Source organism: Podarcis pityusensis (assembly GCF_964106645.2).
Source record: "Podarcis pityusensis genome assembly, chromosome: 6".
Taxonomy (NCBI): domain Eukaryota; kingdom Metazoa; phylum Chordata; class Lepidosauria; order Squamata; family Lacertidae; genus Podarcis; species Podarcis pityusensis.
In genome coordinates this window covers 42,888,640-42,915,086 of record NC_138030.1, presented here as the reverse complement: position 1 = coordinate 42,915,086, position 26,447 = coordinate 42,888,640, and the positions used below count along the sequence as shown (strand labels likewise).

The following is a 26,447-nucleotide window of genomic DNA, read 5'->3' as shown; positions in this document are numbered from 1 at the left end:
AAGGCTGTATTTCGGTTCAGAAATGAAATCAAACCATCTTTAGGAGGCTAATCACAGTTCTTCTGTGCCACATGTATATTTCAGCCCTAGTGGAAACAATAAATACAAAATAGCTGTAAGCTTAAATTCAAGAGCATGGTTGAGCTACTCAGATAAAAGGAACAACTATCTGATAAAATATAGAACATTATTTGTTAGAGAAGTGTAGAGTGCCATCTATTGGCAGAAATACTGGGCACAGCCACCAGAAATAAGTTTCCGATTTCTAGATTCAGGTAGGTAGCCGTGACGCAGTCAAAATAAAAATAAACAAAATAAAAAATTGTCCAGTAGCACCTTATAGACCAACTAAGTTTGTTCTGGTATAAGCTTTCGTGTGTATGCACACCACGTCATACATAGAGCCAAGAATTGTGAAGTTATTAGATACTAAAGCAAAAGCAGAAATGTCACTCTTTTGGATCCTAAATTTGTTCCTTGTGGGTTTGTTTTTTTAATGAACCAAACAGAGAGAATGTTTTGAAATACATGTTTAGTACCAGTTATTATTAAAATGAATTCACGGAGCTGGTTGCCTGCTAGGTATGCAACAAAACAAGCCTCTAACTACTTTTAGTTGAAATGAGTTTATTTTCTTTTGCTAAAATTATCAGAAATAGGGAGCAAGTGGCTACATATTGTATAAAACAAACTATTATAAAGTGCTCATATCTTGCTGGCTGGTGCATTGTTCTTTAGTGCAAAGCAGAAGCAGATACTATAACCCTATTTGTTAAAGACTTGGAGAAATATGCAGATGAACATATTGGAAGTATAGGCAGTTTTACAGGGACAGCAAAGCACTTAGCTCTGAAGTACTTAGCTCTGAAGACAACGGAATGTCATCTTTGGAGTTTGCCTATATTAGAAGCCCTTTATTGAGGATGATTGCAACATTTGCACTGGTTGTCAAAAGTTAGTCCTGTTGGGCAAGGCATGCTGAAAGTCTTTTTGTGGGTGCACATATAATACTTTGTGGCATCTTGCAAATCAGCATGGATCCCATCCTCCTTGTCAAGGCAAAAGGTGTCTGCTGTAGGTGCATCAGGTTGTGGCACATCAGGTTGTGGCACATCAGGTTGTGGCGCATCAGGTCTTGGAGGTTCAGCAGGAACTGGAGGTTTGGGGTTTGGTGCCAGGCCTGCCAGAAGAAGAATATAGATAGTTTAGCCTTTTAAAAAAGCTCTCTCTCTCTCTCTCTCTCTCTCTCTCTCTCTCTCTCTCTCTCTATATATATATAATACTGTATATATCTGGAGCTGGCGTTCATGAAAGGCTCCAGCAATGCAGCTGCCTCTTCTGCCTCTTCCTCTGACTTCTTGTTTCTGGTACCACATGCAAGGCTTCTGTGCACATTGACTTTTAGGATGCTGTGGCAAATTTAAGCTTGCAGTGTGAGGTACGCCTTTGATTGCTCAATCAAGGAAAGGTGGTCTTCAGATGTTCCAGATTAATGAAATAAATTAAATGGTGCTGAAATCTAACTTGAAATTTAATGGGGATGGGGTGAAATTAGTCACACACAAAGAGAACCTTTCAATATCAGTAGAAAAGGAACCAGGGAAAGTGCTGTTTGGTGCAGAGAAGTGGTGTGTGGGAAATGTTCATAAAACAGAAGGCATGGTGTGGAGAAAATGTTTTTCTCCTTCCTTCATAATACTAGAACCTGGAGTCACCCAATGAAGGGTGGGAGAGTCAGAAACGGTTAACTGGTTAAATAATGGGATTTCTTGCTTCCACAAGAAATGGCGCTGACCATATTAGATGGATTTCAAGGTAGGGATTAGATGGAAGCTAGGGCTGCTAGTCATGGGGAGAATATGCTGCCTCCAAGATCAGAGGCAGCATCCCACAGTTGCTGGGGGAGGGGGACAGTAGGAGAGACCTAGTGCCTCACGTTCTGCTTGTGTGCTTCTCAGAAGCATGTGCTTGGCCACTGTGGGAAAGAGGATAGTGGAATAGGTAGACTTTTGGGCTGACCCAACTGGGCTCTTATGTGCTTACACAGCCTTGATTGTTTATTCCCTGGTGTGTTGCATGAAGAGGAGGAGAAATGCACAGCCTAAGAGAGCTGTTTTAGGTTAAACAAGTTTATTTAAGCACAGCCAGAGGCCTAAAGGGAGACAAGAAACTCCCCTTTTCACAGAGACCTTTTTTCTTCTTCTTATATCATGGGTGCAACTACCTATTGCTATATAACAGGAAGCCAGAATGAAGTAAGAGTGTTGGGTAAATATTTAGTTCCCTACAGGCCTTGTGACTGAGGATTTCAAGAAAAACAAATATAATAACAAAGGATTAACCTGTGGAGCCAAGTTCTCTCTTCAGAGTCTGGAGGAGTGGGTATGCTCCTTGGCCACAGAAAGAACCACTGAAGTCATCCAGATCCATGGCCCATACCATGGCACCTCCCAGCTTCTTTTGCTTCAGATAGTTGACCTGAGAGAAACAGAAAACAGGAATTCAAAGGCTTATGGGAGTAATAATAATGGTGAGAACCGTTCTAGGGCAATGAATATGGCTCCTGTTTAAGAAGGAAATTAGAATATTCAGAGGTCTGTAAGTATGCTGCCTTTAACAGTAAAGTCCAAGACAAAAGTAAATCATCATGACAACTGACACTTTCAATATGAGCAGTTGCTGGAGTGGTGGGACAGAGCTGACCTCCAGACACTAGCATCACTGCAGCTTATGGCTAGAGCCAATCCAGCACTTCCATCAGGACATCCATGCAGCCCAGTGCCTTGCCCCACCCTACCCATGTAAGCGGCAGTGATGTCAGTATTGGGAGAGCAGCTCTGCAACATCACCCTATCACTGGCTGCTATTGTTCAACATTAAGCATTTTGTCCTTGGAAAAGCGTGGTGAACCATAGCTACCCACTGCATGTGTTTTTATTGATTGATTACATTTATATCCCACCTTTCCTCCAAGAAACTCAAAGTGGTGTACATGGTTCTACCTCTCCCACATTTTATGTTCACAACAGCACTGTGAGGAAGGTTGGGCTGAGAGATGGTGACTGGCCCAGGGTCACCCAGTAAGGCTTATCACTGAGTGGGAATTAGAACCATGGTCTCCCAGGTCCAACACCCTAATCACTATCGGCAGTGAAAACCTCAGCTTATGTCAGACTTCGGGGAATCAGATCTCTCCCCCGGTGGCAGTAATAAACAGATCAAATGAAAGGAGAGTTCTTACCAGTTAGTTTCTTTAATAATCACAGTGAAAGACAAAGTAATGCATATCTCTCTAGAAATGGTGATGCTCCCAGTAAAGATTCAGCCCCTCTGTCCCCATTAATCTACGTCACTCCTATGTTGGGTAATCTGAGTTTGTTGCCGCTGTGCTTTCTGTTTTACCACTCTCAAAGCCCTTCTAGTCTTAGGCGAAGGGGGGGGGGGACAAGTGGGTCAGGAATGCTGTCCAATGACACTGAATCTGCCAGCTGTCTCTCTCTTGGTGTTTCCTCTTCTAGTTGTTCCTCACCCAGTATTTCCCAGCTTTCCCCCTCTGGACTATGCCCCTCTTCAAACCACTGTTCTAAATCAATACTGTCCTGCCCTCAGGAAAAGGGGGGGGGGACTCCCACCATTCCTCCTCAGTCCAGCCCCTGACACCTTAATTCCTATTGGAAATTGCATTCTACATAGCAAAGTGGTCCTTAAACAACCTAGTATCTTTATTATCTAGTAATTATGTAGCTTGCTAGCATGTTTACTAGGTGATGATTTTGAAGCATAACATTGACTGAGCTCCACTAAATGTTTTGTACAGATAAAAGCAAATATATGTATAATTGTTACCTTAGTTTTAATGCTGTCCACATTGTCGTATCCTACCCACTGATTTCCCTTGAAGGAATAGGGAGCATTCCCCCCTGGAATCACTGCTGTGGTGGCACCTTTATTAAAGTTGCAGATCTGAAACAAAATAGATTGGAGCATGGCTGTGTTACCACATGGTTGAATTGAGACACTTGAGGTCAGACAACTTCCCCATTACAGAGGTGTAGAAATCAGAGCCTGTTGCAATTGCAAGAAGGGCAGTTAAAATGACCTAGGAGATAGAGCAAGCTTCCTCTTACGAGGAATGGTTTAAGCATTTGGGGGCATCTAGTTCAGAGAAAAGATGACATGATAGAAGTTTATAAAATTATGCATGGCACGGAGAAAGTGGATACAGAAAAGTTCCTCTTCCTTTCTCATGCAGTAGAATTCATGGAGATTCAATGAAGCTGAATGGTGAAAGATTTAGGACGCATTAAAGAAAGCACTTCTTTGCAAAGCACATAGTAAAACTATGGAACGTGATCCTTCACCAACCAGTGATGGCCACCAAATTGGATGGCTTTCAGAGAGACAAATTCATGGAGGACAAGTCTACCAATGGCTACTAGCCACAATGGCTATCTTGCACCTCCACAGTCAGAGGCATTGTGCCTCTGAATAATAGGTAGGTGCTGGAAGTTGCAGGTGGCCAGAGTGCTGTTGTGCTCGTGCTCAGCTTGCAGGTCTCAAAGAGGCATCTTGGTGGCCACTATGAGAACAAGATGCTGGACTAGATGAGCCATTGGCCTGATGCAGCAGGCTTCTCTTATGTTCTTAAAGCTGTCTGTATCAGGTGCCTCACCCTTAAAATAAGTAAAGCAAAATAGGGGTTTTAACGCTACTCCAGGATGTTTTGGAAATATATTATACGACAGAGAATGATTGCTGACCTGAGGAGGGACCATAGCTCAGTGGTAGGCCACAGGCACATGACAGGTGTTGGGAAAGACTTCTGCTGGGGACCTTGAAGAGTCTCCACCAGCCACAGTACAGTGTTAGTGCTGCCAAGTGTTGTTAGAAGACCCCTATTCCCCTCACAGAGCTAAAATTCCCAGAGCCCCTGGGAAAAGAAATTAACTGTTAAACCACTCTGAGAACTGTGGCTCTGTGAGGGGAATAAGAGTTTTCTAACAACTCTCAGCCCCCTTAATAACTGCATTTCCCATCATTCTTTGGCAGGGAGGAAGCCACAATTGTTTAAAGAGCCATGATGCTTTAAATGTATAGTGCAGATTATGATTATGATTATTGTTATTGTTATTTATGGAATTTATACAGTGGTACGTTGGTTTACAACCGTAATCTGTTCCGGAGGTCCAGTTGTAAACCAAAACAGGTTGTAACCCAAGGCGCGCTTTTGCCAATGGGGCCTCCCCCCCCATTGGTTTAAATCCAAAAAAAGGGACACGCACTTCCAGGTTTGACGTGGTTGTAATCCAAAACGGTTGTAATCCAAAGCGGTTGCAAACCAAGGTACCACTGTATACCGCCCTATAACCGGGGGGTCTCAGTGCAGTTCACAGAATGAAATCAAGATATAAAACCACTAAATACCTAATAAAAACAGAAACAACAACCCAATAACCCCACTTTGAACCTTCTTGGATTGTGTGTTCTCAGCCCTGTCCTGAAGTTTGCCCACAACTTTCTCAACAAATCTGAGGATGTGTGTGGCATGAAAAGCAGAACAGAAAAGGGAAGTATGTGTCCATAAGTTTGAGGAAATTAGTTAATTGGGGTGGGGGAAAGTAAAGGCAGCGGGTTTGCCATGATCAAAACACAGTAGCAGATGCTCCTAATTCTAGATAAGAAAATGAATTTTTATTAAGACTTGCTCAGGAGGGGAGGCAACTGGAAGTCTGGAGCCACACTGGAGCCAGAGGGGAGGGACCATGTGGTGGGAACGGAAGGGCTTCCATCCGTTCCAGCCTCACCCCCCCCCCTCTATTTCTCCTCACTTTCCTCTGGATTCTGCCATCCCAGTGCCCAGCCCAACAGTGCAGAGGGAGACATGGCAATTAACTGATTTCACCCACAAGAAAGTAACTGGAAATAAAGTCACTGCAAATGGCCCTGCAAAAATATTAGGAATGGGATCTTTCAGTACAGCACTAGATGTGTCCCCATGACAACAAAATGTTGGACAGCTAGGTTTTTTTTTATATATAGGCCCACACTGGGGAAGGGGCATGTGTTGCTCCTTCAGCCGAGGATGACGTAACGTAGGTCTGCAAGAAGAAAGGGGTTGCCATTTTTGTAGAGCGAAATAGAGGTGAGTTTTGGGGGCTCTGGAAGTTAGCGGTATCAGGGATGCCCTCTCTCTGGAGATCTGATGTGGCAGCTTTCTTCTGCAGTATTTAAGTGCCTCCACCTATACACAACCTGTATTTGTAAAACGAAAAACAAACCTCCCACAACAACCCAGTATTGCAAAACACAAACTTTCGCAAGCACTCTACTCCTGGAACGTCTCACCACTTAGAGAAGTGGGGCAAGCCTAACAATATATATATTTAAGCATCTTTCCTACCTCATAATAAGACAAGAATCCAGCCTCTTTGGTGAAAGTGCCAGCTGTCCCTGGTCCTGAGGCTGGCGCATTAACCCCATTTTGTGTGGAAGAAAGGGTAAAGGTTCGTCCATAGAGAGGAACTCCCAGGACAAGCTTTTCAGCTGGTGCTCCTTTGCCCATCCAGTACTTCACAGCATTGTCCTTGATGAGGCAATGAGATAGAAAGCATGATATCAATGCATGTTGCCCAGTTTTACTGTTCAGATCTCTGGTTGCTCCACAGACCTGTAGTTTCCCAGCAGCCATGACTCAATAGACTATGGATGGAGACATGAGTCTTTTCCCAGTCTGTATCAAATTCTCATATATCCATTCATTAGTTTAGTCAACCCCATTTCCACATTAGTCAATGATGAATATTTTTAAAACGATACAAAGCCATAACAATGGCATTTAAGCATGCATTATATCACAATATATATTGTATCTCAATGTATTTCATATACTGTATCTCAATACGTCTTTGATCTGTTTTTGTACATTATTTCAGCCAAGAACTTTATCCCAGTTCCATATTGGAAACCTTTCACAGGATGAGGAGCTTGGTAAAGGCTGATCTAGAGGACCAAGAAATAGTGGGTTTGCTTTGTACCTTTGGACATTTTCTTTACTTTCAATTAAAATGAGAGGCTACAATTTGCTAGGAAATATTTAACACTTACGGTGTCAGGGTACAGAGGGCTGACATGTCCTGTAACGCGTTCCCAAGATCCATGAAAGTCATATGTCATCAGGTTGATGAAGTCCAGAGACCTGCAAGGGGAATTCGAATATGTTTATTCCATCTCTAGCATAAGAATCCTGAGTGGATGCATTGCGGGCAATTATGTGCCCACTGGCATGATTTGTCAACCATGATTTGAAATTATTGGACTAAACTGGTTCTCAAGTATCAAATGCAAGCTGCCTGTGAGTTGCCACCATTAATTTCCCTTCATGGTTCATAAGTGCCTCAACATACTCACTGGGAAATCTTGTCCACTTCATAGCCATTGTCAATGGTTTCCTTCCCAGCTGCCACAGCAGCAGACAGCAGCAGCCTTTCCTTTCCTGTCCGTTGTGCTTCTGCCTGGAATTCTTTCACCATTTCCTAAGGCAAATAGTTGAGTAGAACAATAATTAAATTTGCTTTTGTCCTTCTCTTAAAGCTCAAGGATGTGGCAGAGATGGAAACATCCCCATTTCCACACTCTCTAGCTTCTTGGCCCACCCCCACATCTCCTGCTTCACCCATGCTGGCCGATGACCTCTGCTTCATGCCTTGCATGGACACCAAGACAGATACACAGCTCTGAGTCATTGGCTGCGAGCTCATTCAGGCCTCCAGGATCCTGCTGAGGTGCTCTCAGCATGTTAATCATGGCCTCTCCCTCCTGCCTGATGGACTCAACCAGCCACCCCCTCATTCCCCTCAGCAGCCTCCTCCTTCCCTGACATCAGGCTGGCCAAGATGCAGCTGAAGAAGCTGGAACAGGGACAGGCTCCTCTCACATTTCCTTATTACTGAGAGCGATGTGGGTGAGTTCCTCATCAACGGCACCTGAGCAGGCTACCTGGAGTCAATATCTACCTTGCCACTGGCAGTAGGCCTGAGAGCCCCACTGTCTCCTCCATCACCCACTACATGAGGACCCCAGCTAGTATAGCATTTGGTTGAGCTGATGTATATTATGTGTACTGTATTTTATGTTTATTTTAATGAACCAAATAGAGTGAAAGATTGTGAGTTATGAGAGTGGGCATGAACTTAACAGTGCTTAGCTTTTTTTCCCAGCTGCTATTTTGTTAAGTTGTTAATATTGTTTTATAGATTATAAATGCCGTATTGATTTGTTAATCATACAATATGACTTTTGTTGCAATTGTGATGTTCGGTTTATTTTTCAGCTGCTGTTTTATAGATTGTAATTGTTTCATTGACAATTTGTTAATTATTTTATACGATTTATACTATATTTGTGATGTTCTATTATGGTTTATCATGTTGTAATTTATTGTTTGTAAGCCGCTTTGGGATTCATTTGAATGAAAAGCGTCATAGAAATACAATAAATCAAATTAAAATCAATCAATAAAAAGGGAAATCTAAATTGAATCAAAGCAGAAGAGGTTTCCCAGTAAAGAGCGGAAGTGTAGGTAGAGACCTACTGATTCAATCACTTTCCCTCAGAACTAATTGAAAATTCCATATGTTTTGATTACATTTACATCCCATACCTTTCTTCTGTTCTGGAACCGAAGGCAAAGTACATGTAGTTCCCAGGTGGCTACCCATTCAGGCAGATGACCAGATCCAAACCTGTTTAATTGCAACAAGGTGGTGGCCTCGTGTACCTTCAGACCATACTGTAGGGCTAGCTTATGGAATATTTATACATTATCTTACCTATATGTTATAGGTTCAACCTATTAGCTCACTACTTGAGGCACAAGAACCTTTCTTTAAGCCCCTTGTTCCATATTGTCTCAAAAACCACTCCAGATATGTCTGGTGATTTACACAAGCTTTCACATTTCACATAATTTAGTTTTGCTGGTCTAGGGCTCTATTTGTATACACAGTTCTGATATCTTGACTGGTTGGTCAACTTCCCTTTCATAACTGAGACAAAGGCAAATCTAGGGGTTGGTCTCTGGACAACACCTTGGCCCAGCCTGGGATTTGACACAAGTCTGAATCTTGTAACTTGATTCCATCCGTTCACTGAGAAAACAATAATTCATATTGTCTCTTTGCAGCACTCCCTGATATTCCTATTAAATTCATTGCCTGTTGTGCACAGAAGTTGCCCCTGGAATCTGCAGCCAGACAGTAGAATTGGTTGATGGTGATTTGCTGAGTTTTACTGTACCTGAACCAAGGAAGTGAAACGCATTTTATCAGCTGCAGGACTGCCTCTGGCTCCAGGATATTCCCAATCTAGGTCCAGGCCATCAAAACCATAATTTCGCATGAATTGTATCACAGAATTAATAAATGTCTGACGTGTGTCAGGAGTAGCTACCATAGCAGAGAACCTAGAAGGGAAGCAATTCAAGTCAAAAGATACACATCATGGCTGTTTTGTTTGGCACCCGAGACAGTGATGGTGCTAAAAATACAAAATATCTTCCCTTTGGTTATCCATTGGACCCTTGTCTTTTAGTTTTCAGATGGTTGCTGAAGAAGACTTTGTCCACCCACAAGCTTTTACTGTTTGATTTTAGTTTTCCAACATGCTGCTGTTTTGCTTCACTGCAAGGTCACCATGTTCTGGTGTCCTGGTTCAGTCCTGCTCAGACCTCAAACGTAGAGTCTCCTCAGAAGCAAATTAGGAAGAGCAGGGCCCACAGCAGATCTCTGTACTACCAGTGACCCTGAGGAGCCATCAGATCTGGACATCCCCCCTCCACGACTGGAGCTTAAATCACCCATCACCTGGGCTCATGGTTGGCTCTTGTAGCACCTCTCATCACTCCCAAAGCCACAAAGATGCTTGTGTGGCATTAAATGATCAGCAGTACATGCTGGAGGTCTCGATTCCACCCCTAACAGTCCCCTGCCAATGCAAAAAATATATATGTCTAATTTTACAGCACCCATGATAGGTAGAGAATCAAGTCATTAAGACCAAATTGTAGTCTTTGCCTATTTATTTCTTACAGTTCATGGCTGCGATAGTCCAGTGCCATGGAAGATGTGGTCCAAAACATTCAGAAGGCACCAGAATGGTGAAGGCTACCATACTGGCTGCATAAGCACACACACTCTGGTGTATTGGTAGTTGTTAATTTTGGAAAAGCATAACTGGTGCTTACAGTATTTCTGCTGCCAACCAACAATGCCATCTTATGAAGAACAGGTCTACAACTGGAGCCTTGGAGCAAATCAGGCAGTGTCCCCATAGAATACGTAACACAGGAACAGACTTTCCTTTTATTCCATCAAGCCATGGGAGAAACTTCATTGTTCAATCTGTTTTTGCTTTGCTTCCATAAAGCATGCCCCTGACCTGATTTGTCTCCAAAGAATGGACTTGGGAGTAGGGAGAAATGAGGTAAACCACAGTGTGTGATTATTCTGAGAACATATGCTTCTCAGAGTTAATGTTCCAACTGTAATGCCTTTGTTAGATGAATCTGAAGGACTGGCTTCAGTGGGCATTTTCAGCACTGTGGTTAACATGAGATGGAAGATTGGCACTAATATGGATAGTTCTCAGTATTTCAATTTCATGGCCATGTGACCTTTAAATTATTCTGAAGCTATTTGCCTCAGTACAGAGGGGGTGGTGGTGGAATGAGGCATGTTTACTTTCTTCCAGGTTTTTTTCCAAAAGCATCTTAACATTGCCACCCAATTAAAAAAAAAATACCTTCATGAAAATTGGCAACTTAACTTTAAATAGCAGCTTAGGCTGGTGTGCCAACTATGAGCCTACATGGATGGAGTAGAATTTTTGGTTTCTGTTATTCAGGCCTTATTCAAATTACTGTAATTCAGAGGTAGCCAATGTGCTTCTTCCAGATGTTGCTGGAGTACAACTCCCATCATCTTTGATAACTGACCACACTGGCTGGGACTAATGGAAGTTGTAGTTCAATAATAGTTGGAGGGCACCATGTTGGCTACTGTATCTGTGTAACACATTGGAAATGGGGCTCTTTTAAAATACAGTCTAGAAACTGAGAGCAGGATGGAAAATTGCTGCAAGTACTGGCAGCACTTGCCTCTGCGCGTATTATGGTAATACATCATCTTCCAGCCCAAATCACAAAGTGTTGATTTTGACCTTTAAAACCCCACCACAGTTTGATGCTACAGTATTGGTATGACTACCATTCCCTGCAAATGTACCTGCAAATGCTCAGAGATCATTTATGAAGACACTTCTCTAAGTGCTTCCACCATCCAGAATATGATGGGTGGCTACTAAAGAAACAACCTTCTAATAAACGTTCACCTAATGAACTTCACACCTTATGCTTCCTTTTAAATCTGATACTTTAACCTTCGTTTGCTTTATGAAAACAAATGAAACTGAAAACATGCATCGTTGCTACAAACTTTGATATTTTTTTTAGCTTCCTTTTAGCACTGTTATCATTTGCATTTTAGTTATCTGTCATTTTTATTTATTTTGGAATTCCTTACACACTCGCCAGAACATACACATTATTGGGCATCTAGTCAATGCAATGCAATGCAAAAATGAATGAATGAAATAGAAAGATGGGGTTCTAGGATTCCAACAGGAAACTTTCATGATGCATATTATTATTGAGGAGGGGGAGGGAATGGGATATGCTACAGAGCGGCACAGAACACAATATTTGGTCTGGACCTTGATTTGGGAATTTGGAAATGCCTGGTGCAATTTGAATCACTTCATAGGGACCTCACTTCACTGTGGACTTCTCCCAAATCTCTCTGAAGCAGCTACAGTATTTCAGTTCTGCATTCAGGATTTGACTGAAGCAAACACCCATCTTTATTACATATTGCCTACTCATGATGAAGTTCCTCTTTTAGAAACCCCATGCCCAAGTCTTACTTTTGACTTCCAAATGTCCATCCACCAATAGCTAAAAGTGTCTTCAGTCTTGGATTCCTAGACAGGAGGAGAAGAGAGGAACAGAGTTCAGTTTTTTTTTTGTCTTGCACAGCTGAGTTTACAAATATCTCTGATCATTCCCGGTGAAGTTCATTTGTGCTGCTCATGGAAGCTAGCTTTTCTGCATATATTTCCCAGCTGCATGGAAAACAGTGTACACAAACAGATCATGCATACTGTATGTAGTTTTCTTTCGAAGTTCCAACTTGGGTTTGAGGGTATGGAGCATAGGAAATTGCTTTTAAACCTTACTACCAAGCATAGGGCTAGTTAGTACATGAAGGGGTTAAGATCACAGAGTTAGATTCTTAGACTCAGCTAGGTCTCACCCCCTTTTACCTCCATGGGGAAGTGAAGCTTCTTCCTAAGAAACAGTGAATGACACAGCATTATATAAAGGTGTTGGCTTGACCAATTTTCCACCTTCAAATCTCATTAACCAAACTCTATACAATTCTTAAGCCCAGAATTCCCTGTTATCAGAAAATGGGAGCACTCATACAAGTTTAGATCCTAGTTCTAGGAAATTCAAAAAAAGTCATCCTTCCTCCCCAGCCCTCTCCATACTTTTGTTTGAGATTCTGGAAATCCCTGTAGAGTGTTTCATCGTTCCATTCCAGTGTTTTGATCTTGTTCTCTGACATTCCCGCAAATGCATAAATGAGGTGAGTGCACAGATTAGGATCAATGTTCTGAGGGAGGAATTTCCCTTCACCTTGTCTGTACTGAGCCCAGTTGGTGAAATAGCAAACCAGTTTGAAAGCAGAGCCTGCAAAGATGAAAGTGCGTGTAAAAATCTGGAACTGTTGACAAAATAACTTACCTTGAGGTAATATTCTGTTAACTGTGCATTCCTACAGCTCCTGAGAGATTGTACTGATGCAAACTATCTCCCCCACCCCAATCTCTCTCTCTCTCTCTCTCTCTCTCTCTCTCTCTCTCTCTCTCTCGTTTGAGAATGAACCCCACTCTTGGTGAGGGAGTTCCAAGGTCAGATCTGCCCTACTTGCTTCCACAGAAACATCCACCCATCCTGGCCTTACTGATGATAGAGGTCCAGTGTGGGGACATAACACCTTAAGGTTACAGCCTTGCTCTCATCATATCAATAATATGGCTGGATTTTTTCCATTACTATATTTGCCCACCCATATTTGTAGAGAAGTGGAGAGGAAATAGATAAAGAAGTTGTTTATAGTTTTAGAATTTAGATATGCCTTTCATATATGGGAGAGACAAAGTTTGAAACTGAACCTATTATTAAATAAATAAATAAATTTCTTTACTGCCAAGTATCACAAGGCAGTTTACAACATAAAAACACAAGAATCCACACCATAGTAGCAAACAATGCACTCCTTTAAAAAGCCAGAGATTGTTTAATTAGCCCAAGGCCTGGGAGAAGAGGAATGTTTTGCCTGGTGCCTAAAGATATGTGACAAAGACACCAGGTGAGTCACTGCAGAGGGAGCCACTACAGAAAAGGCCCATTGCAGGGGGGGGGGAGCCACTTCGGAAAAGGCTCATTCTCATGTTGCCACCCTCCAGTCTTCTGACGGAAGGGACACACAAAGAAGGGTCTCAGATGATAATTGTGGGGAGAAGGAGTCTTTAAGGCATTGCGGCCCTGAGCTGTTTAAGGCTTTACAGGTCAAAACCAGCACTTTAAAGTGGGCCTGGAAACTATTTGGTAGCCAATGCTGTTGGGCCAGGATTGGCATGATATGTATGTTCAACCTACCATGCCCAGGTGAGCAATGCCAGGTGTTTGTGCTAGGTGCTGACACCTGGCTCTGTCTAACTGGCTCCATCATGCACAGCATGCGGTAGATTATTCTAAAGCAGGAAATGTCTTAACGAAGCCCAACACTTTTCACTTGGTTTGTTCTAAGCGAGTAACAACTCTGGGAAGGCTTACTTACTGCAGTGAAAAACCAGCAAGATGGCAAAACCTGGAGAAAAATGAAAATGGAAGATATTAGACAGGTAGCTGGATACTTTGGAACCTTCCAGTAAGTTGATTCTGTTATGATAGTTGTTAATAGCATTATTATTAGCACTAATAGCATTTTCCGTACATGAATTCAATATGGTTTATAGACTAAAACACCAAATTGAATTGTCCTAATGATTAAAACACCAATATCAAATAACCACATGCCTGAACATCATAATGTGTTCCTCTACAATAGGTCCAGCCATGTATTATAAAATACTGTACCAATGGTATTTAATCCCTCAATAGAATATACAAAATGAAAGACAAATGATATCATTTTGGCTACATGTTCTGTAACCCATAAATCTCAAGCTTGCCCCTCTTCAATAACATTTAATTTCCTGTGCTATTGAAAGAGTTTCTCATCCATCCTGCTAACCCAATAACCAACAGCTAAAATGATGGTGAATGTTATGAAGGTTTTTGAGGTCATTCAGATAAAGGTTAGAATGTGATGGATGGTATATTTTCCCAAACAGAAAATGAAGTGTTAGGGTGTCTTTGCCTTTTCTCATATGACTAGAAGCAAAAGAAGGCACTGCTTCTGGTCTCAAGCTTTAATAGTTGGGAGGAAGGAGAAATTTCAACCAGTGTGTGTCTTAACCCTTTGCACCATTAGCCAAAGTCCCCTTTTTGACAATCTACTGGTGGTTTATTCTTAAAGTAATTCAGATCCTCTCTCTCTCATTCCCCCATCTGCTTTTCTTTCAGAATTCACTCAATACAAACCTTCTGCCACACCATCAGAAAGTTGTCTACGGCTGTGGAATAGTACCTTAGAATATAATTCAAATAATGGGGTCTAATCTTGAAGCCCAAATCAGTCAGCACAGGCAAACTTAGGACCTGTAATTTAATCTTTTTAGATTCAATCAAAATCTTTTTGTGATTTTAAGTCCTTATGAAAACTCAACAGCATTTTAGTACAAATTTCTCCAAATATACAAACTCTTGCAAAGCAATTTCCCCAAGGATAATGCATTTTTAAAATTATTTTCACAAATATATGCATTTATGTGCACACTTTACCCCAAAATTTGCATGCTTTGTACAACCTACTTTACTGGAGAACTGCATTGCAAAATTCAGATAGGTGCACATTTTGAAGGATGCCTGAGTTTTGGTACACCTATTGCAGGCATAGGCAAACTCGGCCCTCCAGATGTTTTGGGACTACAACTCCCATCATCCCTGACCACTGGTCCTGTTAGCTAGGGATGATGGGAGTTATAGTCCCAAAACATCTGGAGGGCCGAGTTTGCCTATGCCTGACCTATTGTTTTGAGAAGTGCAAATTACATATGCTTACTTTTTCAGTATGAACTGGATCAAAGTTCTCCTCCATTCCTAATAAGAGCACATTGCACAGTAGCATATCTTAATGAGTGAAATCTAGCAAAACATCAATATCCAAAATACACATGCTATTGAAGCCAAACTTACACGCCAAAATGAATGCTCGGCCCATGATGAGTACAGATTCAGCACAGCCCTCCTGTTCTTAAGAAAGCAGGTGGTTGCTCCTCAGAATTTGTCTCAGCTCACTTTGCCTGTGGCATTTATAGCTACTCGCACCCAAAAAGAGTGATTGTGAAATCAAAAGAGCATTTCCCCTATGTGTGTGTGATCAAGGCGTGCTACAATCAGGTGGTGATGAGCACAAGGGCTGTGCCAACAACTATTCTGTCTCGGAAATTCTCTTCCTCTTGGAAATAGGCTTCTATTTTTCTTCCTCATTCTGAGGTCACATCAAAATTCCTTCAAAAGTTGAAATTTCCTTATTGTTGGGAACAGAAAACTGAGGGTGGTATCTGGTTTTCTCTCTCTTTCCACTGTAGCATTTCTGCAGTGCTGTCTCCGCAGCCTCCCCAACTTGTCCACATTTACTGAACTGAAAAAGCCCCAGGGGAGAAGTTTTTTCTTTATTTTATTTAAAATATATATCGTTCCATTTTCATTCAATATCACAAGGTGGTTCACTACAAAACACACACATTAAAATATGACTAAAACATGTTTAGCTGCATAACAAGACAGGGGAAACATAACATTAATCATAACCACCTCAATCTGACATCAAAAGCCTCAGAGAGCAGATATCATAAACTGGCAGGACAATGGGGAAGAGGAAGAAGACCCCAGTGAGGGGTGTGGCTGGGACTGGGACACACTGGGGCAAGCTGGGGATGGGGAAGGAGAGGTTGATGTAGGAAGTACTCATGGGGTGACAGAGGATGATGAGGGGATGGGGGTCAAGTGCACAGGAACCAAAGCAGCAGGACCCATCACCAGAGCCATAATGACCCTCACACGGTGGGCTCTGAGGCATAGGGAGCAATGGGTGGGGAGCTCCAGGAGGCTGAGGCAGGCAAGGGTCCACAGCCCAGCTCTCTAGCTCTGGCCAGGTGAGACATGCTAGCTCTGGGAGGAGGGGTGTGATTCCTCAGATGGAGTAGGATTGGAACAGGTGAGGGTCACATGCCTCATCAAGCCCAGATGCTGCAATCAGCATGCAAAAGGGAAGCAGAGTTGAGGTGCTGTGTCTTCTCAACTGCCCATGTTGATGGACCTCATCTTGGATGCTCCAGGATCTCTGCCAGATGGTGCTTCGGTTTGGACTTTGGACACGTGGCTTGACCTTGTACTAAGGACTTGACATACTGACTTGCCGCCAGGTAGGCCTGGGGTTCAGGACAGCAGATGGGCCACTAAGAGAAATAAAGAAAATCTGAAATCCAGAACTTGCCACAATGCAAGAAAGTAGAGGTTAAAATGTATCACTAAAATGTAACCCTAACCCAAAGACTTCACTCCTGTGTTAATTAATAGCAAAAGTCAGATATAAGGATTGCAACTGGTAATGAGCCTACTCATGAACACCAGAATTTGCATTGCCCAACTGTGGGAAAACAAGGAAACCCCCACAGTGAGGCTCCTTTGTCATGCCAAAATCATTCAAATATGTTGATTCATGGTGATTTCACTTCAGTGCATTGAATAACAGCCACAAGTTGTCGCTTCCTTCCAGTTTTGAGATTGTGAGCTTAAGTGTCAATGATTGGTTCATGAGATATATGGGAGGCAGATAGGTTTGAAGACTATCTTTGCTATTATTAGGCTGGTGACACAGAAAAAGCAGACCTTTGTCACCATGTGAATGTCCCAAGACTATATGTACTTGTGTACCAGCAAAAACAAAGAGATGCATTGTCAGAGAGTGTGAAAACAAAATGCCAGTTGAAGCCAGGGGAAGATGCATCTATTTCCAGCAATGCTGTAAATGGTTTTTAAAGAAGCATGTGGAGCTTCAGTTAGAAGGTTGCTCTTGTTCTTTCAGGCACCTGTCCTGAGACCACTCCGTGCCAAGCAGTGCTATTTTTCTAGAAAAAGAGGTGCTGGAACTCACCATGAACGCTTCCCTTGTTCTCTTAGATGCCAATGGCGCCCACCTGAGAGGTGCCAGAACTGAGTTCCAGTGATTGTGGCTGAAAAACCCTGGTGCCAAGGATATGTGCGTGATACAAAATGTGACAATAGCTTCACTCATTGAAAAGAGCGGAGCTTGCGCGTTACAATTTCTGCTACTCAGTGTAATATCCTGAATTTGTTGCCAAAGACAGCTTTTTTTTGGTGATTAATGAATGGATGTTCTTGTCTTCAGGAAGTTTAAATACTTCTTACGCAAAAACAACCACCTTAATCTAAGGAGAAATTAAGACAATGAGCCAATTCTGTTATCTTTAACAATGAATAATAAAGAAATTGTCTCAATGACAGCTTTTGAGGGATTAGCACCAATTTTAAACTTTGTATCACCCTATACTGAAGCCAAACAAAATGTTACTTTAGTTGCAAATTAGCAACAATTTCTGGGTTGTTGTTTTTTTAAAAAAATGTATCACACCAGGTACCAGGGTCCTGGTTTTCACTGAGATCACAACACATCAGGAAGGGGAGGTTTGCTTCTTTGCTCCCTAGCTGCAGTCTGGACAACCACCACCTCCAAAATGGCAGCCAGTGATATGGAGGGAAAGCTCCCACTGGCACCATTGGGCTTATTGTCCTTGGCATTTGGTATTCAATTCAGTTTACAAATATTAAGAATGTGTGTATGTAGTGTGTGAGAGAAATATGCATGTGTGCCTGTGGTCTGTATGTGTCTGGGGAGTGCATGTGTGTGCTGCATGTGCAAGAGCTGCTGTGTTACACCAGACAATAATTACGGTAGTTGATTTTAGGATTATAGTAAGAAATAAAGTAGATAATGTGAACCTGCTCCTCGGGTAGGCAATACTGAGCTAGATGGATCCATGACATAGAATCATAGAATCATAGAATCATAGAGTTGGAAGAGACCACAAGGGCCATCGAGTCCAACCCCCTGCCAAGCAGGAAACACCATCAGAGCATTCCTGACATATGGTTGTCAAGCCTCTGCTTAAAGACCTCCAAAGAAGGAGACTCCACCACACTCCTTGGCAGCAAATTCCACTGTCGAACAGCTCTTACTGTCAGGAAGTTCTTCCTAATGTTTAGGTGGAATCTTCTTCCTTGTAGTTTGGATCCATTGCTCCGTGTCCGCTTCTCTGGAGCAGCAGAAAACAACCTTTCTCCCTCCTCTATGTGACATCCTTTTATATATTTGAACATGGCTATCATATCACCCCTTAACCTCCTCTTCTCCAGGCTAAACATGCCCAGCTCCCTTAGCCGTTCCTCATAAGGCATCGTTTCCAGGCCTTTGACCATTTTGGTTGCCCTTCTCTGGACACGTTCCAGTTTGTCAGTGTCCTTCTTGAACTGTGGTGCCCAGAACTGGACACAGTACTCCAGGTGAGGTCTGACCAGAGCAGAATACAGTGGCACTATTACTCCATGGACATGACTCCATGGAAGGTGCTTCCAATGTTCTTAAGCTGTGTTCACACCCCATTTACTCTGCACTCACTGCATATACAGTGCTCGGTTTTTAATCTGTGTTCACACGACCTTCTCCAAGATGCATATGCATCCTGTACATCCCTACCCCCATTAATTCCCCCTGGTATGTACAGAAACCTCAACCAGGGTCAGGGCCTTTTCAACACTGGCTCCGGCCTGCTGGAACGCTCTGTCTCATGAGACCAGGGCCCTGCGGGATCTGATTTCTTTCCGCAGGGCCTTTAAGACAGAGTTGTTCTGCCTGGCCTTTGGCTTGGAATCAGCCTGATCCCCTCCCCCTCTTTCCTTTTCCCTCTGTGGTGGAACCCCTATTTGGGGACTTCCCTGGCTTTTTTCTGGCCCACGTAGGGCCAGTCTGGATAGTTGGCCTTGGTGAAGATTTGACATTTTCTCCTCCCAAAGAGTTTTTTGATCTTGGCTTCCACTGAAATGAGGCTGCATTTTAAGTTGTACTTTAATCCTGTTTTTAAGTTGTATTTGAATCAATTGTTTTTATACTTGATGTTAGCCGCCCTGAGCCCGGTCTTGGCCGGGGAGGGCAGGGTATAAATAAAATTAAATAAATAAATAAATAATAAATAAATAAATAAACAGAAACCAATTGAAACTATGCGGGTGGCTAGGGGTGAAAGAGCTGTGAAATGCACAGGGAGGAGAGGAAACCACTTTGCTCTAAGGTGGTAATGTAAACACACACACACACAGTTGTGTGACGTAGCATTCTGGAATAAGCGTGATGCAAATCCCATGAAACTATGCCACAGCAGATGAAGACAAAGAGAACGACCAGTGTAGATGAGTCCCAGATCTGTAGTTGAGGTAAAATGGCCAAGAAAAGAAAATGATTGAAGGGAAAAAGAAAAACAGATAATATTCTTTTCTTGCTTGCTTGCTTTCTTGCTTGCTTGCTTTCTCATAATGCAATGGTGTTATCTATTGGTCTCAACAACAGAAGAAGTACTGTGCTTTTAAAAAATACGTTTGATTTTTGAAAATGCAGCTGTAAAAAGTCCATAGGCTATACAGAACAATAAGAGATTTTTTTTTTTAAAAAAAAACCCACCTGTAACTGTGACAGAGTGAAGTACAGAGGTTGTTTACAAGATGGTTAATATTAAGAAGTAAATATGGAGCGATGTGAGGGAGGTGCCATCTAGAGGCTTGGAGAGTGTGCAGCAGCTAAGGCTTTCCATGGGGCTTCTTTGAGGTTTTGCATGTTTTGAGATGGGGCTCTTCCAGATGACGTATTGAGCATTCATCCTGGTCACAGATCTCTCTTCTGGCTGGTGTTTATTTGCGGGTGAGTTCTGCAACAAGTCACTGATGCAATAATAGTGTATTAGTGGTGGGTTTACATAACATTTGTGGACCTAGAAGAAAACCATGATAGTGAATACTGCTCGCACTTGCTTGTGTGATCTCTATTCCTGACCTCTGTTGAACATGCAAATTCCAGCAATTTCCACTCCTGTTTCAAGTTTTGATGAATTCTCCAACATCTCTACTCACACCACTCATCTATGCAGATGCAACAGTGGCACAGAAGTGTGATTTTTTTTAAAAGGTTTTTTTTCTCTCTCTACCACTACTGGTATAGAGTAGGTTCTAAAAATGAACTCTAGCCTCTGCTTGGTTGGATCCACCATGTTTTTCTCCACCGTTGCTCAAGATGCTGTGTCCCTGCCATTCATAGGTTTTTGCCCAAGCACCCAAAAACTCCCATGAAGGGGCTTGGCACCCACAAATTTCAGTGCCAGGACCATACATGCTGCATGGCACCCACGGCCCCAGGCACTCACGGTCATGGGGCCAAGTTGGCACTCCTGCTGCCATTTCACAACCCTTGGGTCTGTAGAAAACCAAGTTGTTGATTGGGTTGCTACTGGCATTGGAGAGTTCTTGGAGTAATTGTGTCAATGACACACTTCCCTGTTTTTAAGAGATCGTTCAGTGCTTTGACAGAACTTCCAGTCATGGCCATGGGGAACCTCCCAGTGAGTCAGCAGCACCCACCAGTCTTTTTCTAGGACAGTATCAAAGGAAGGATACAAACCTTCTCCCTCCACTATGACAGGTGCAGTTTTCAAGCTTCAAAAGCATGGACTGCACATGGATCCATTTGCTAGAAAGATGTGTGTGTCGTCGTTCCCCCCCTTAACATGTTAACCTGCATTGCAGGGGTTGGACTAGCTAGCCCTTAGGGGTCCCTTCCAACTCTACAATTCTATGGTTCTAAGGGCAAAGGTATAAATCACTCCTGTAGCACCACCAGTGTCCACATATTAAGATAAAGAACTATTTCATTTAGTTTGGCAATGAGAAAGCCTGAACATGCTTTGTTCTTTTCTTTGAAAGAAGAAGATTTCGGATTTGATATCCTGCTTTATCACTACCCGAAGGAGTCTCAAAGTGGCTAACATTCTCCTTTCCCTTCCTCCCCCACAACAAACACTCTGTGAGGTGAGAGAGGCTGAGAGACTTCAGAGAAGTGTGACTAGCCCAAGGTCACCCAGCAGCTGCATGTGGAGGAGCGAAGACGCGAACCCAGTTCACCAGATTAGGAGTCCACCGCTCTTAACCACTACACCACACTGGCTCTCAGTGTTGTGATGGCTTGTGGTATTACAGATCCCGTCCCCCCCTCCCCAGATAAACTGGTTTTGTGATTCTCTAAAACCCTACAAAACCCATTTGACCAGAAGTAACACTGGGACAAAAGAAAAAGCATGTATATACCCAAAGCCTGGAAGCCTCTTGTCATACCCTTTCCAACTGCCTTTAAAATTATTTATCTTTCTCCAGCAAAGACAGAAGGGTCACAGAAGGTTAACAATAGTACACCATGGATGGCTTAGTTGCTTTCATTATTTTGAGGAGAAACTTCAGTTTTCACAAGTAGAGGGTGTGTTTGCTATTGAAACAAATGAAGGGGTGCTTGAGAACACTTGAGCTTAGTGCATCATGGGAACTGAACTCTTCAACACTCTTGTTTTGGACATGGACCAAAAAAAATGCAGAACAAGATGCCATGAATGCATATTCCATCACCATGCATTGTCAAGTTATTCATTTTAAATCTGCCTGAGAGATGGCCATGAGTGGGTGTAGTGTTACTGGGGATGGGGCACCAAGATCCACATATGTGAAAGAGACAGTCTCTGTGCTTTAGTTAATTTCGAATATAACAGATCTCAGGTGAAAAGTTAACCAGGAAGGGAGCAGCCCTTTCCGCTGCTGTTCATCCATTTGAACGGTGTTGCTATAGTTACTCACTGCAAACATAAACTTATTTGTTCAACCTCCACTGTGAGAGTGAGTGACCTTGGAACTGCTAGGAGCAGGGCGTGGTGGTTCAAAGACTCCCATTTGAGGGAGATAAACGGAGCAGCTATATCAGCAGGCTTGCCATTTTGGAATGCAGAGGTGCTTCTCTTCCTCTTCTTCCACTTCGTTAAGGGAGCTTTTAGGTAGAGGCTTTTGCCAGAGAATGTATTGAACCTGTGTACCTGTGCCCAAGAATTGACCTGATCCCTGTGCTCAGAACTGTGATTCAAAGGGAATGACAGGAGCTCATTGTCCTCAGTCTATATAGCAGCTTTCCTCTTCTTGCCATCCACAGACCTGTGAATTGAATGTGTCAATTTATTTGCTCTTGGGCAGTAAAACATAATGCACAGAGCTAGCAACATATTGCAGCCACAGTGATCAGTAGTCCAGTCACCTGCCCTCTTTTTGCAGGTGCGGTGCAGCAAAACTAGAATCTGGCTCCCCATATGTTGCTGGACTATAGCTCCCATCAGCCCTGACCGGTATGGTCCAATGGTCAGGGATGGGCCATAGCTCAGTGGCACACGGCATCTGACCTGCATGTAGATGGACTGAGGTTTGATCCCTGGCATCTCCAGGTAGGGCTGGGAAACCCTGAAACCCTGGAGAATTGTTGCCAATCAGTGTAGACAGCATTGAACTAGATGGACCATTGGTCTGACTCCATATCAACAGTTCCCTTTATTCCCTACGATGATGGAAATTGTAGTCCAACAACATCTGGGGACCCAAGCTTGAGAAAGGCTGAACTAGACTATGTGTTTGGTGTGGGCTGGGATAAGGAGGCTCCGTCCTGCTGGTGGTTACTCTCCTTGCTTGCTTGCAAGGGACAGAAAGGTGGCAAACCCATTTGCATTTTTCAGGCATTCCTTGCAAACAAGCACTCTGAAGGAATGCTGACAAATCCTATCTGGGCTTGTGAGTTGTGTGTGATGGTGTTCAGCCATTCCTAATTTGTTGAGGAAATCTCTGGATGGTCTCTGGACCCATTCTGCTCCAAGCAAGGCAACAAGAATGATTCTTGGTATTTTATGAAAGCAATCTCAACCCCACTTGACCTTCAAACTGAGTGCTTTACTCTAGTGCTCAAGAGACCAAAGACGTGCCCTTGGTGCCTACTCTTGGAAGTGATTACACTTCAATGATTACTAATATGTGTGTAGAGTACCTTTCTGCAATCTGGTGTCCTCCAGATATTGTGGACTACAACTCCCATCATCCCTGACCATGCTGGTTGAGACTTTTGGGAGATGTAGCCCACAGTATATTGGAGGTACCAGGCTTGTGAAGATTGGCACAGAGGTGCAGTCTCAGGTGTTGCATGGTGTTCATCACAGCTAAACTGGATTTCCCCCCTTGCAATATTCAACCTTAGACGCTTTGGTGTGTGCCATGCCTGCTGGTGGGTCAGTGGAGGAGGCAGGTGACAACAAGCAGCCAGTGAGCAGCACAGAGCTGCCCTCCCAACAGCTTTGTTGCTGCCATGGCAAAGTCAGGGCTTTGCAAACTCAATGGCAGAACCTGTCTAGTGCCCCCACTAATGTGTCTATGCACTCCTGACCTCCGTGTCACCTTGTATTACTTTACTGACCTCAATGCCACCAGTTGCTCCAATGACAGAAAAGGACATTGCTTCCCACCAAAGTTAGCTTCTTTCTTCTCTCCACATTTTGTCCCAGCTGCTGCCTGGTTTTAGTAAAAGGAGAAACTGGAAGTTCTCCCTTGCAGGGTTCATGCCTGGATGTTTTGGCCCTCTCTACCCTGGAGCAGAAAGAGGGCTTTGCTGTGCTTGCAGGTGGATCAGCAGATGAGGCAGCCAGTACAGTAAAACACCAAATCCTGCCAAGATCATATCCCGTCTCCTCTCCAGAATAACAGCAATTTCTGACACTGTAATAGTATACACTGCGTGGGAAGGTGACAGCTGAAACTCCCATCCAGCTGCCCAACAACTGCATGACAGAGGCACTAGTTCAGTTCTCTTCTGAGTCTCATATGTGCTCTTAAAACAGGATCACCATAGTGAACAATGCACAAACCTGAGAATGTGTGCATCACCAGCACCTACTAGGGCACTCGCAGATTAATGAGCTCTGAAGAGAGCTATTAACTCAGTGAAGGTGCAAAGGAGACAGGGGAACTGGGGGAGATTAGCAGCCAAACTTAACAAATGCATATTCTTGCCTGTTAGCACGAGAAGGAATTAAGTCCACAGAGCTATGTCGCTGCTAGGCAGGTACTCAGATCATAGATATACAATTGGGAGAGAGGGCTCTGTGTGATGTCATTTCCCCTCCTCCCCTGGAGAGGAAGGAGAACATAATACTTCCTGTTCCCCTCCCTCTTCCTTTGATTAGCCATGGCAAGCCCCGCTTGCTTCAGCTTTAGGTACATGCTTGAAGCTGGTTATACTGTAAATATAAGTATTTTGCCTACTTAGCTTTTACTGCTGCCGTTGCTGTGAACCAATGCAAGATTATAAGTAAATGATATTTTTTAACTCCTCAAGCTGCTGCCTGATTCTGAAAAGGAGAACCAGCTTGGCTTGCAGCTGGATTTGCTCAAAACAATGATTTACAGTCTAATTCCTATGCTTTTATTGCCAAGGATGGAATTTAGAAACTCTGTTATTTATTATTATTTATTAAATCTGTATACCAGCATTCATCCATAGATCTCAAGTAGTTCATCCCACACATGTGGGTACCCAGAGTGATAAATTGCAATTAATATAGCCTCTCCTACTCATTAAAACCCATCTCACAGGAACTTGTATCATCACTGCCTTGACCTGATCCTCTGCTGAGCCACGAGATCCTTTCCCCAAGTAGACCTTTTTTCCTGAGTATATTCTTGCCAAGCAGGTGCTCTTCTTGTGACTTTGGGCTTCCATTCTGGTCTGCCACCACCTTTGCTCTTGAGTCTCAGAGAGTGATGGGGAAGAACTGGGGATCAATATGGGGTTGAGGATGGGGTCACTGGGAGAATAAGGCAAGATGTCTCTAATATGGGGCACTTCAGGCTATCTTTTGACAGGTTTATCCATGTCTTCAGTGGGAGGAGAATGCTTCCTGGGGCCCAACCTCTTTCTCCTATGAGATCTCTCCACCACATGGCTTGGTTTTGGAGAGCGTGCTTGTTTGGGTAGGTGAAGGCAACATTTTGTAGTCTATCCATCCTTTTGCCAGTATCGTTTTGATGTATATGGTTTCTTTTCAGCAAGCCATTTGGTTTTTGCGGAATCTAATATTTAGGCTTGGAATAGGGGTGGTAGAATTCAAGGAAGAGGCAAAGAAGAGTGAGGGAGGGGGAAGAATTAGCAGTAGAAGTGGGGCCTACAACAAAATGTTGCCGTGTGGAGTGTGCCCTAGGATACCAACCATTCATATTGCATTTGAATCCGTTTTCCATCCCCTCTCAATCAGTCAGTATTATGTAGCTACTAAGCACACCCAGTTCTCTTGGGACTATTTTGGAGCCACCCCATTCTTTTAAATAAATAAACAAATTTCTTCAAACCTCAGGGTTCCTTGAAATCTGCTAACATCTTCTTCTTGTGCCTGGGTAGTATGTTGGTGTTCGGTACATTAGCAACAGCACTCACAGCCTGAACATCAGAAGTAGAAGGAATGATTAGGAGGTTGCCCGGCATTTTGATAAATAGAAGCTCTGCAGAAAGCTTTCATTGGTTCCTGGGCCTTCAACGGATACATTTTCAAGAGTTTGCCTGCGATTGTGTTCAGGGCAGAAACCTGCTTTTTGAATTAGAAAAGGTGGTGGCTCAGGAACAGGAAGCCAAATTCCACAACAAATTCCAGATGTTGTGCAGCAAAATTCATGGAATAGTCTGGCAAAGCCATTTGTTTTCTTTCATAATGCTTAAAAGCACACAGTGGCAGGGAATTGCTTGGAGCAGGCGGTGGGGGGATGTGACCTTCCAAATGTTGTTGGATTCAACTCCCACCAGTTCTAGTTAGCCAGCCTAGGAGGAGTTGTGCAAGGAAAGGGAAGGAAAAGGAGGGCCACAGATTCCCCATCCCTGACTTAAGAGGGATTCTGCAGTTAAAGTTCATTTCCGCAACACCAATCTGCAGGGACAAGAGAGAGCTCATTTCTCTTCTTGGAATCTGCTATTTTATAACAG

At 43.1% G+C, this 26,447-nt stretch overlaps 1 protein-coding gene and 1 long non-coding RNA gene across 2 annotated transcripts in view; both read right to left on the bottom strand.

Moving 5' to 3' along the window:
• Positions 1-610: 610 nt before the first annotated feature.
• Positions 611-15,612, bottom strand: LOC308479405 (chitotriosidase-1-like). The gene is made up of 11 exons (XM_081010097.1): positions 15,479-15,612; positions 13,959-13,988; positions 12,604-12,805; positions 11,977-12,033; positions 9,295-9,460; positions 7,408-7,532; positions 7,105-7,195; positions 6,401-6,583; positions 3,847-3,963; positions 2,343-2,478; positions 611-1,180 (listed from the first exon to the last, which is right to left on the bottom strand). Exons 1-11 carry the CDS (start codon positions 15,501-15,503, stop codon positions 915-917), a joined length of 1,398 nt encoding a protein of 465 aa, XP_080866223.1. The 5' UTR covers positions 15,504-15,612; the 3' UTR covers positions 611-914.
• A 433-nt stretch (positions 15,613-16,045) lies between these two features.
• Positions 16,046-26,447, bottom strand: part of LOC308479485 — a 39,937-nt gene continuing 29,535 nt past the window's right edge. Inside the window, exons 2-3 of the long non-coding RNA XR_013987706.1 lie at positions 20,040-20,296; positions 16,046-16,743 (exon numbers count right to left, since the gene is read on the bottom strand). This is a non-coding gene — a long non-coding RNA (uncharacterized lncRNA). The remainder of the gene's footprint in view (positions 16,744-20,039; positions 20,297-26,447) is intronic.